General features: G+C 48.6%; 1 protein-coding gene across 1 annotated transcript in view; it reads right to left on the reverse strand.

The window, feature by feature from the left end:
* EFCAB5 (EF-hand calcium binding domain 5) overlaps nt 1-12,937 on the reverse strand; it is a 108,997-nt gene that overhangs the window by 40,736 nt on the left and 55,324 nt on the right. The window contains 1 exon segment of the mRNA XM_075014111.1: nt 3,997-4,152. Coding sequence (XP_074870212.1) covers nt 3,997-4,152 — 156 coding nt within the window.

Consider the following 12,937-nt stretch of genomic DNA (forward strand, 5'->3'; position numbering starts at 1 on the left):
AGGAAATGCTGTGGGCAGGGTCGCATGGTGGCCAAGCCTTTCCAGAGCCAACACCAGCTGCACTTCAAAACCCCCCACCTCCAGGAGCCTCGGCCTGCACACGCTGAGGGCTGGCTAGCTGTCCTCAGGCAGGCAGAGGGAGAACAAGTGGAGGAAGCGCCCTGGGCCACCCAACAGACCCCGAGCAGCTCCCCCCCCAGTTGAGACCGTGGCCAGTGTGCTGACCATGGTGCTGGCTGCAGTTTTGCAGTGGCTTGGGGAGGTCATCCTCAGGGCATGATGCCCTCACCTGGTCCCCCAGGCAAACAGCCAGTTGTGGGGCTTTCCCACGAACAGTGACTGGTGGGACCAGCTGGTGCTGGAAGACTGGGGAGACGACTGGTGGCTGCAGACCTTCAGGATGATCAAGGGGACATTCCTGGAGCTGTGCCAATGGCTCACCCCAGGCATCCGGCACCACGACACCCGCAAGAGGCCAGCACTCCCACTAAGAAAAGGGTGAAAATCACCCTCCGGCCTGGCTCATGACTCCATACACAGGTCACACCCAGCCGACAAAGGACGTTTTTAATGACCAGCTCAACCAGGCCTGGAATACAGTAAAGCAGGCATCTGGATGCTTGAAGGGGTCTTCCGATGTCCCCTAACCAGGCTGGAGGTGGGCCTCCCCAACGTCCCCGCAGTGGTCGGAGTGTGCTGCCCCCTGCACAACCTGATGGAAGCCAAGCAAGAGCCATTTGTGCACAGATAGGCTGCCGAGGCCGGGCGTAGATACAAGCAGCTGCCCGCCGCCTTGTGCCACCAGGGCCAGTGGTACAGGGTGCCGGTAAGGGAGGGCCTTCAGGAGGCTTTCTCCCAGGAGCCACATTGACACCCCCCCACCACCCCCACACATACACCCTCCACCTCCACCACCCACACATACACGGGGACATAGGGGTATCCACAAATAAACAGCTTATTGCACATGTACCCACAATGCGTTCATGCTCATAAGCGTCAAAACTATTTACGGGGCTATGGGGGAACTATTTACAGGGGTGGTGCAGGCCAGGGTGGGTGGCCACCAGTGCCCCAGGAGGTCCAGGGGTTGGGGAGGGGGGTCTTAACCCTCGATGGGTGTCGAGGGACAGGATCCCTGTCACCCACGTCTGCCCCTACACCCCACATCTGAGGCCCTCTCAGGGCTGAGCTGTGGCTGGGAGCACGGGGAGGTAGGGGTGTGGCTGGGTCACAGCCTCCGCAGCCTCGCTGAGGTCAGCACAGGGGATTTGGGGACAGTGGGAGTCACCTCTGCATAGACAGCCCATGAGCATGCAAGCCAGCTGGAGGAGGCTGGCCAGGGGAAGTGGGCTGGGACCAGGGCAGCGAGATCGGGCTAGTGGTGGTGTGGTGTGGGGGGAATACTGAGGGAGGCTAGAGCTGGGGGGCGGGGTGGAGAGGGAGAGGGTGACGGGGGCTGGCATGGGGGGGGAGGTTGGACGGGGGCCAGGTGACGGGGGGGCAGGAGACAGAGGAGTGGGGGTGGAAGGGCCAGGGGCAGGAGTGGCTCACAAAGGGGTAGCAGGTGGGGCCAGGTGGGTGGTCACGGCCTGGACCAGGGCATCCAAGTTGGACAACATTCAGTCCCAGGCCTGACGCTTGATCGTGAGCCACTACTGCAGCATGCCTGTGAGGTCCTACAGGGCTGCAGTGTGGGCAGGATCCCCCACCTTCTCCTTCTCCCCACCCTGGTGGCGCCAGCGGATGCGCTGGTGGCAGTCCCGTGCTGTCTCTGGTCGGGGTCTGGGCTGCTTCCCCTCACCCTCCGTGGTTGGGCTCCTGGGCCCAGGGATGGGGCTCATCTGGCTGACAGCTGCTGGAGCTGTGGAGACAGAATGGGACAGAAGAACAGGCTATAAGTCCTGTGCAATAGCGCCTGTGTTCCCATGCCTCCCCTCCCCTCCCTATTCAGGGGGCCCTGTGATGTCTGGATCCCATGGTTTCCAGCATGGGTGGCACAGGCGTGGGCATGGGCATGGGCGTGGTCTCCCCTCCGCCCCCCAGTCCTGCCACAGCTGTGCAGCCTGTTATGCTAGCCCAACTGCATGGTGCTGAGTGCCACGCACCGGCCCCCCATGGCCTGTGGGGCATGGCTGTCTGGGTTTCACGTGGACCAGGGCTGGCAGCCATGCAGGTGCATTGCAGCCACCCCAGGCAGGACTGAGCACCCCCTCCCCAGATCCCGGGGCAACTGGCATGCCTGACACCTACCTGACGGTCCCTCCAGGAACTCAGGCGAGATACGGTGGAGGGAGCCCGGCTGGACAGCCCAGACACGATATCAATGACAAGGGCCCCCTCTCTTAAACCCTCATCATTGCTGATGGTGTTGGGTCACCGTACCAGCCCGTGGGCGCCTTGCCCTCCATCCCCATCTCCGGCTTTGGCTGAGTCTCCAACTCCGCTGTGTCCAGGACAATGGCTGGGGTTCCCACTTCCTTGGGCCCGAGGAGGCAGTCAAGATCTTTGAAGTAGGGGGAGCTGGTGGGTGCTGCCCTGAGCATCTGGCCATGTCCTGGGCCTTGCAGTAGCCCTGGCGGAGCTCTTTAGCTTTGGAGCTCATCTGGTCTAGGGTGCGGGCAAGGTGGTCCTAGCCAGTGAGACCCTTGGAAAACCACTCTAAGGCCATGGGGCTGCAATAACAGACCTCCACTTGGTGCAGAACCTCCTCATCCTCCCATAGGGAGAGGAGGTCCTGGAGCTTGACCTCCATCTGGGGGGGGTGAACTCCTGGGAGGGCTCCCCGCTCTCCTTGTGGGACCCCTGGAGTGGGCAGGGGTCTGGTTGGCTGGCCATGGGAGCAGGGAGCATGGGGGACTGGACGGGGGGGCCACGGCAGGCAGCAGGCTGGAGAGTAGCATGGCCTCCGTGCTGCCTGCACACTCTCAGCTTCCTGCCCGGGGGTGTGTAGGAGCCTGCATCTTTAAACGCGGCTGGAAAGCGGAGCCTTAGAGCTCCGCTTGTGCAGTGAGTAGTGCCGCCACCCACCAGCTGATCGGCACCATGGTCGACTCCCTCTTTCAAAAGAACCATCTGTGGAGCATCTACAATTGGTCTCTTTCAACAGAGTCTTTTGAAATGGAGTGTTCTTCCCACCACAGGAACAGAGGCCTGACTTCAAGGTAATGGCCCTGTTCTTTCAAAGTTAATTCCGTGGGGAATTTTGAAAGACGGGATTCTTTTGAAATTACTTTCAAATGTACTTGCAAGTGTAGACATGGCCTCTGTGTGTCTGTTTGATATTTCTGGGATCAGGAACTTAAATGTCTCCTGGTTGAGACAGAGAGATAAGGTGGGGGAGGTTGTATCTTTCAACAAAAAAAGTTGGTCCAATACCCACCTTGTTGCCCTAATTCTCTAAAACACATTCTTGAGGCTAGCATGTGCTCTGTAATTCTATTCTCTTAGCGGTAATGACCTAATTCGAATAACATTATAGAGCAGTTCATTCATTCTGGGTAGGCCTGCAATGAATACCAGCAGATAGGTGATGAATGAGATACACACCACAGGTAAGAGGGGGTAAATATAAGGTGATGGAGACAGGATTTTGACTGTTTTTGTGTTACATCTACATTGCAACAAAAAGAAACTGCTGCACTGAGATTCAGAACCTGGGTCAATTGACTTGTGAAGAGAGGGTTCTCAGGGCTCTGCTTCAGACCAAACACCGACTCCACAATATTTAGTCCCAGAGCCCAAATCCTGCAAGCCTGAATCAATTAGTATAGCCTACGAGACGCAGCACAGTGGCTTTTCCATTGCTTAACAGCACAAGTCTCAACCTGTTTTGCTGTGTAACAAGGGTTCTCTTACAACATAAGGCTGACTCAATTTCAGAAAAGAGCTTGGAGCCACTGAATAGGAATGAAAAAAATAAACATTACACTAATGTGAGATACTGGATCAGAACCATGACCATGTCCATTATGTTTTGAGAGTTTCTTTAGCTACCTTTCCATGGTCACAGTGCAGGAAGAGGTCAGTGAACATCTGCCGCCACATGTCATGCCTTATTACATTTCGGAAGTCATCAGCACACTGCCAGAGGTGCTTCAGGAATTCCTGGAACATGTCACTTGTAAAATTTTTGACGTAAGAATGGACATACTGTGGAGAGAAAGAAGAGGTAGGAATGTTTTCTTTCTTTTCCAATATTCCCTTTTTGTACATACATTTTAAACTGTACTGCAGAAAAGGGACATCAAAACCAATTTAACACAGTATCTGCAGGTTAAGTACAGTATCCACAAGAGTCACACCAGATTTGGTGCATAGATGCAACAGCTATCTAGTATTATTATTGTGGAGACACCTTTTGTCCCCAGCCAGGATGGGCACTCCCACCGTGCTAGGCATTGAATAAGCATTCACTAAAAGTCTCAGTCTCATCCCTGATCCAAAAGGTCACTTAGCTACTCTCACTTACTCAGCAGCACTTGACCACAGTCCTCTTTTGTGTACTTTCGTAGACCTAGATGGGGTTACACCAGGGATGAGTGTGGCTTTGTATGTTCTGTCTACAGCATCTGTCTACTTGACATGACGCCTAAGGTGGCATTTGGAGCAAGTGGCTTTTGCAGGACCTGCAGTGGCTCAACTCTTTAATGCCACAAAAGATTGCTGCCCAAGCCTTCAGAGCTGATAAATATCATTCCAGATACAATTTGAAAAAACAAGAACCACCACTTGAAAATGTATCTCAGTCCTCTGACGCTGGAAATACTACTGAAACCTAGATTTGTCTTAAGCCCTAGTCTTGGAGGCATTTTAACAGTTTGGATTTATAGCTATGTGGGTTTCATGACCAAAAGCAATACTGTTCCAAAAATGTGGTCTGCATAAATAATAATGGCTGTCAGAATAAACCACATCTGAATTATTACAGCAAGTTTCTGGAGTTGCCCACAGACCGTGATGGGAATACTACAAATGTTGAGGGAAATTTGTGAAATGTGGATGTGTTTTCCATTAATCACTTTCTTAGGGGATTGGGAAGTAAGGACTCAAGCCCATGATTTTAATAGACCCTTATTAACATTATTATCATCCTCTATGATACAGCTTTCTATATCAGTTGGAAGTGCTCTAGTGGTATTAAATAAGCTAACTGCTAATACATTAATATGATTTGTTACTATACTGGCTGGTTTAAGAATAAAATGGGGCAACTGAGGAAGGAGCAGAGAATAGAGAGTGAATGGAGGAGGGGCCGTGCCGCAATGCGAGATTGCTCTGTGTTTCATCAAAGAAGTTATAGGGGTAGATTGGGGAGCAGTGCACCTGGGATTACACTGATCCACTAGCTCTGTCTCCTGTGCAGGAGTGCATCAGCAGGTTGACTGTTGCAACCCCAACGCCTCTGGGCAAATGGAATTCCCTTACTAGTCAGGCTGTCCCCAAAGGTGAGGATTTGGTCCGTTACTAGAAAGAGAGATGCTGTCTTATATAAATGTCAAAGAAGGTTCTGTACTTTATCATTTTAATAGACCGTCTCTGATAGGTCTGCACCTGTTTGTTACTTTCCCAGGTCACAGAGAGTCCGTGAAGCAGATGAGACAAGTGGAAGGGAAAAGGTACAGGATCCTCTTTCTGAATCTCATTCTGATCTCAGCTGTGTGCTCTACTCCAGTATAATTCGACTGGCTGCAGTGGAGATGCTCCTGATTTAAACTGATGTGAGATAATAACCCAGTCTCTATGGGGGAATTTGGGAGCCTGCACTAGAATTTAATACAAAGAGCATGGTGGTAAATGGTGCATTTTGGGGAAAGGAACTCAGGACATGTTGAGCTATCCATGAGGGGCTGAATCCTGTCTGGTGCTAAGCATCCTTAGCTGCCACTGATTCACTAAAGCTGGTACCTAAAAATTAAGTCACCCATATTTACAAGTAATTTTTGAAAATCTGACCCTTAAAATCTCTGTGCCACAATTTCCTTGTGTTAGAATAGGGAAAAACTGTTTGTTTCAAAGGGAATTATGGCTTATTTAACATGTATAAATTTTCAGAGACAGTTGAGATACAAGACAAAAGTTGTGTTATTATAGACATAAATAGAATTTACCTTGAAAAAAAATGTTTGCCTCAAATTTTTAAGTATATTTTAAAACATTTTCCTCTAGTTTCAGAGTGATGGTGGAGACATGGAAAGCAGAATAGTCACTAGAACAAGGCACAGAGGAAATAAGAGAGAGCCAACAGAAGAGTAACAAGCGTTTTTTCACCCTATACCACATGCAAATCCTTAATGCAAATGAAAGACACACGAACAAGAAGAAGGTGAAGTTAAAGATAAGCACTGGAAGATAGGAACATGAAAACTTATGGCTTCAGAAGTTTTTATTTCCACTTCTGATCATAGTAGGGCCTGAAACTTAAGCCTATAGATCATAGGCCTAGGGCAGGATGGTCAAGACTTTGCTAATGCTAAGCTGTGAGCAAGAGACAGGTTTGCTAACAGAGTCTGATACGAACAGGGTTAATGGTATAACATAGTAAAAGGTGCTAGGCACAGATTCCGAGCACATTCCAGAAGAGTAACAGAACAACTCATGAAGAAACATTTTGTTACCAACACACTCAGCACAAATAATCATAGAATCATAGAATTCTAGGGCTGGAAAGGGCCTCAGGAGGTCATCTAGTCCAGACCCCTGCCCAAAGCAGGATTAACCCCATCTGACTCATCCCAGTCAGGACTATGTCAAGCCAGGACTTAAAAACCTCTATGGATAGATATTCCACCACCTCTCTTGGTAACACATTCCAGTCCTTCACTACCCTCCTGGTGAAATAGTTTTTCCTGATATCCAACCTACACCTCCCACTCTGTAACTTTAGACCACTGCTCCTTATTCTGTCATCTGTCACCACTGAGAACAGTCTCTCTCCATCCTCTTTAGAGCCCCCTTTCAGAAGGTTGAAGACTGCTATCAAATTGCCCCTCAGTCTTCTCTTCTGCAAACTAAATAAGCCCAAATCTCTCAGCCTCTCCTCATAGGTCATGTGCTCCAGACCCCTAATCATTTTCGTTGCCTTCCACTGAATCCACTCCAATGTGTCCACATCCTTTTTATATTTGGGGGTGGGGGGGCACAACCGGATGCAATACTCCAGATGTGGCCTCACCACTGCTGAGTAGAGATGAATAATAGCTTCTCTAGATCTGCTGGAAATACTTCTCCTAATGCACCCCAATATGCCATTAGCCTTCTTGGCTACAAGGCCACACTGTTGACTCATACCCAGCCTCTCATCCACTATAATCCCCAGGTCCTTTTCTGCTGTACTGCTACTTAGCCAGTCGGTCCCCAGCCTGTAACATTGCTTGGGATTCTTCTGTCCCAAGTGCAGGACTCTGCACTTGTCCTTGTTGAACCTCAAATTTCTTTTGGCCTAATGCTCCAATTTATCTAGGTCACTCTGATTTCTCTTTCTCCCCTCCAACCTATCTACCTCTCCCCCTACTTTTGTGCCATCTGCAAACTTGCTGAGGGTGCAATCAGTCCCTCATTCAGGTCACTAATAAACATATTGAACAACACCAGCCCCAGAACCAGTCCTTGGGGCACTCCACTTGAAACTGACTGCCAATCAGACATTGAGCCATTGACCAACACCTGTTGGGCCTGTCCATCAAGCAAGCTTTCTATCCATCTTACAGTCCATGTATCCAATCCATACTTCCTTAACTTATGGACAAGAATGTTGTGGGACACTGTATAAAAGCTTTGCTAAAGTCAAGGTATATCACATCCATTGACTTCCCCATGTACACAGAGCCAGTTACCTCATCATAAGAGCTAATCAGACAGGTCAGGCACAACTTGCTCTTGGTGAATCCATGTTGGCTACTCTTGATCACTTTCCCCTTTTCCAAGTGCTCCAAAATGGATTCCTTGAGGATCCCCTCCATGATTTTTCCAGGGACTAAGGCAAGGCTGACCTGTCTATAGTTCCCTGCATTGTGTCCTTCTTTCCTTTTTTCAAAGATGGACACTACATTTCCTTTTTTTCAGTCATCTGGGATCTCTCCTGATCTCCACCAGTTTTCAACGATGATGGCCAAAGGCTCTGCAATGACATCTGCCAATTCCCTCAGTACCCTTGGGTGCATTAAATCTGGACCCATGGATTTGGTACCACTAACTTTTCTAAGAGCTCTTAACCTGTTCCTTCTCCACCAAGGGCTGCCCACCTCCTTCCCATACTGCATTGCCTACCGCCGTAGATTGGGAACTGATCTTGTCTGTGAAGACTGAGGCAAAAAAAGCATTAAGTACTTCAGCTTTACCCACATCATCAGTCACTAGGTTACCTCCCTCATTAATGGCCCCACACCCTCTGATCACCCTCTTATTGTTCACATGCCTGCGGAAACCCCTGCAGACACCCATCTTGTTACTCCTCACATTCCTTGCTAGCTCCCATTCCAACTGTACTTTCAGTTTCCTGGTTACTCACCAGCATTCTCCAGCAATATAATAAACATACTGACCCAGGCTCAGAATAGGGTCTAAACCAGAGGTGGCCAACCTTTTTCGATCAGGGGCCACATAGCAATTTTTTATATATTTTTCTGAGGCCAAGCACAAAATAGCCTCAAAACCACCCCTCTATTCCCAGGTTTAACCCCTCTCAGCCCCAACCTCACCCCACCCCAAGGCTTAACCCCTCTCAGTCCCAACCCCACCCCCATCTTCAGGTTTAACCCCTCACAGTCCCAACCCCACCCGTACTCCCAGGCTTAACCCTTCTCAGCCACAAACCATCACCCCCCCGACCTCTCCTGCTTGCCATTAAACCAATTAAACTGAGTTCCATTATTTCAGTGCAGCAGCACAGGGAGTCAGTGGTGGAAGCATCGGGAGCCTCAAATGACTCTTTAAAGAGACATGTGTGCTCCAGAGCCACCAGTTGCCAACCCTGCACTCCACAGCCAGCTAACAAAATGGCACCACTGCTGGCTTTGCAGGCTGGATGAAAAGGTTCTGTGGGCCAGATTCTGGGCTGTGGGTCACGTGTTGGCCACACCTGATCTAAACTGACAGCATAGTGGATAAATACATTTACGTTAGTACCAGAATAGCCCAATCCCAGAACAAGATAAGAACAATAGTGACTCATGTGGAGGACAGGACCAGGATGACAGCAGATAGATAGTGAAATTCTGGTTAAACCACCATGTACAAGGTAATAGCGGGACCCAGGTACATCAGAGTGTGGCAACCTGATATGTCAGGAGTGATGTGGAACTTGTTTGTACCTGTGTATAAAAGTGTACCCCCACAGAATTGTCTGTGTCTGATCTAGGGGGAGTGATGGATTCCATGTCACTGACTGAGTCAAATCTATTATAATGGAGTACATATGCATAGTGGTTCAACAGAGTCTGCTGACAACTATTACTGTACTTCATTTAACAATAAATTTTGCTCAGGTGCCTTCAATCCTTATTGGATTCCGTGGTCCTTGGGGGCTTCCTTGGAGTTGGGGCTGAATGATTATCCATATGGCTGAAGGACTACCATCATTGACCCAGCAGGAGACTTGTCAGGACACCACACTGGTGACTTCTCACTACTACAGTACATTCATTTCCTATCGCTTTCTCTCCCTTATCATGTTGTGAAAGGACATATTTCATTCCTGATCTGTGAGTCACTCCTCTCATAACACACACTCCCAGGTAGCACTCATGGTTACTAAATGCACTCAGAGCTATTAACAGGTGATGATCATGCAGCTTCTCCTTTGGTTGCATGCTAAATATCCCCAGGAGTCAAAGCCCATTTTAATCATGAATTTCTCAGGCGTTTTAAGGAAGTGGATTCATTAGGCCGCTCTTCTTCTTGTCTGTGTCACCTTAGACTAGCAAACTTGACTGAGTTCAGGCTATTCAATACTTGCAGTGCTATGTTCTGCTATCAGGATAATAAATCCACCTCCATGAGAACAGGTAGCAGGAGAGATAATCCTGCCAACATAGTATCCACACAAGTATTTGGATTGGTGTAACTTCCATTGGTTAGTTGGCTTATTCATACCCCTGAATGACATAAGTTATACTGAAGCAAACAATGTTTTGTAAAGAACTCTGACCATGTCAAATGTTATACAAGTGATAAACACCATCGTTGTCAATTTATTATTAATAAAGAGGTTTCCTCTTCCATTATCGGTCTCTGTTGAATAAGTCACTCTACTTTAGGTTGGTAATACACATCACTAGTGACAAGGGGTTAGATTCTGTCCACCGATGTGCATCTGTGGCTTCTATTAACCTCAATGGACACTGATGAAGACACATATAGTTGGAGAGCAGAATCCCGCCCCAACAACCAGGGGAGCTTGCAAACAGGTGATTGCAAACAGGAAGGAGTTTTGAGAAGTGAGTTGAGAGGGAAGATAGTTCCATTTTTGCACTGTCTAGAACTTTCACGCGAAAAAACTACATCCCAAACTATCACGTTGAGTTTGCCCAACTGTTTACATTTTGATTTCTGAGTGCAGGTGATTTCAGTTTCAGTTACTGTGGCAGTTGGGATTGTGTGCCTGGGAGGGTTGGAATCTTTTTGATCCCGTGTTCCCTTGACTGCCTTTGATCAGCCTCAGTATCAGCCTTTGCCTGTGTGACTAAGGAGGGAGAGGCCTGACTGAGGTTTGCAGGTCTTAAAAGCCAGAGTCGGAGCAATCAGGGGAGCGAAGTGGGCAGGGGGCTGCAGACAGGTCAGTTTTAAGAGGGAGTTTGACAGAGGGGTTCCACTATAGGTAGGAAGACCTGCAACACATGTGCCACCACTGCTTCTGTCTCCTCCACCTGTGCCTGTAGTCAGACAGACCTCCTGACCAGGGACGCCTCGACCCAGACCCTGGGGTGGTTTTGCAGGGACTGCGACTTGCAATGCCCATCTACCAAAGTCCAAGCTGGGGAAAACATTCAAAGTGGAAGGCGTCTTCTGAGAAAAGCTCTCAGGAAGCAGGTGGTGGAACTACAGGAAGAGGTAACTAGGCTTAGGAGTATTAGACTCCAGGAGTTATTCCTGGAAAGTATTCGCGTGGAGACAGCTGAAGTTAAGATAGCTGTCCCACCACAAAAGAGTACTGACACACCATCAGTGGAGGTGGAGATTGCTCAAGAGGGACACTGGCAGCTGGTCATTTCCAACAGCAGGCAGTACTCTACTCCTGCTCCCAATCCTCCCACTGTGGTACTGGGAAACTGTTAAACCATTCTGGATATGGGAGATACAGAAGATAAGGAATCACCCCCTACAGGTGAATCAGAGAAGGGCAGGGCTGGGAGGTCTGCTGCCACCACTATAAGGAAGAAATACAGGGTAGTGGTGGTAGGAGACTCTCTTCTGAGCAGGACGGAGGCGCCCATCTGTCACCCTGACATGTCATCCCAGGAGATATGCTGCCTGCCAGGAGCCCGTATCCAAGACATTACAGAGGCGTTGTTGTGGATTATTCGGCCTACTGACTACTACCTCATGCTACTCATCCATGTGAGCACGAATGATACTGCAAGGTATAACACTGAGCAGATCAAGCCTAACTACGGGGCTCTGGCTGTACAGGTGAAGGAGTTGGGAGTGCAATTGGTGTTCTCCTCAGTCCTTCCTGTCCAGGGTAGGGGCACAGGCAGAGACAGGTGCATTCTGGAGGTGAATGCCTGCCTGCAAGGATGGTGTCACCTGCAGCGATTTGGCATCCTCGATCACGGGATGCTGCTCCATGAAGGATTGTTAAACAGAGATGGAATTCACCTTTGGAGGAATGGGAAGGATGTTTTTGGATCAAGACTGGCTAACCCAGTGAGGTGGGCTTTAAACTAGGTTTGACAGGGACAGGTGACCAAAGCCCACAGGTAAGTAAAAAACCTGGAGACCTGGGAGTTGGGTTGGAAATAGGAGGGATCTTGGGCTATAATAGCAGAGAAAAAAGAAGGACTAGGCAGAAGTGGGGGGCTTTTGCAAATCAGTATCTTAGATGCAAGAAGCATGGGTAATAAACAGAAAGAACTTCAAATCCTAATAAACAAACACAACTATGATATAATTGGTATCACAGAAACTTGGTGGGATAATACGCATGATTGGAATATTGGCATAGAAGGGTACAACTTATTCAGGAAGGACAGGCCTGGTAAACAGGGAGGAGGTGTTACCTTATATATCAAAAATGCGCAAACCTGGATTGAGGTGGAGATGAATGCAGGAGACAGACAAGTTGAGAGTCTCTAGGTTAAGTTAAAAGGGGTAAAAAACAAGGGTGATGTTGCGATAGGGGTCTACTACAGACCACCTAGCCAGGTAGAAGAGGTGGATGAGGCTTTCTGTAAACAATTAACAAAATTATCCAAAACTCAGGACTTGGTGGTGATGGGGGACTTCAACTATGCAGATATATGTTGGGAAACTAACACAGTGAGGCACAGAATATCCAGAAAGTTTCTGGACTGCATGGATGACAATTTTTTATTTCAGAAGGTGGAAAAAGCTACTGGGGGGAAGCAGGTCTAGATGTGTTTTTAACAAACAGGGAGGAACTCATCGAGAATTTGAAAGTTGAAGGTAGCTTGGGAGAAAGTGACTGTGACATCATAGAATTCATGATTCCAAGCAATAGTGAAAGGGAGAACAGCAAAATAGAGACAATGGATTTCAGGAAAGCAAATTATGGTAAACTCAGAGAGCTGGTAGGAAAGGTCCCATGGGAAGCAAGATTAAAAGAAAAAACAACCGAGGAGAGCTGGCCATTTTTTCAAAGGGACATTATTAAGGGCCCAAAAGCAAACTATACCACTGCATAGGAAAGCTAGAAAGTATGTTAAAAGACCACCTTGGCTCAGCCAGGAGATCTTGCAGTCTCAAAATCAAAAAGGAG

Source organism: Carettochelys insculpta, chromosome 19 (genome assembly GCF_033958435.1).
Source record: "Carettochelys insculpta isolate YL-2023 chromosome 19, ASM3395843v1, whole genome shotgun sequence".
Taxonomy (NCBI): Eukaryota; Metazoa; Chordata; order Testudines; family Carettochelyidae; genus Carettochelys; species Carettochelys insculpta.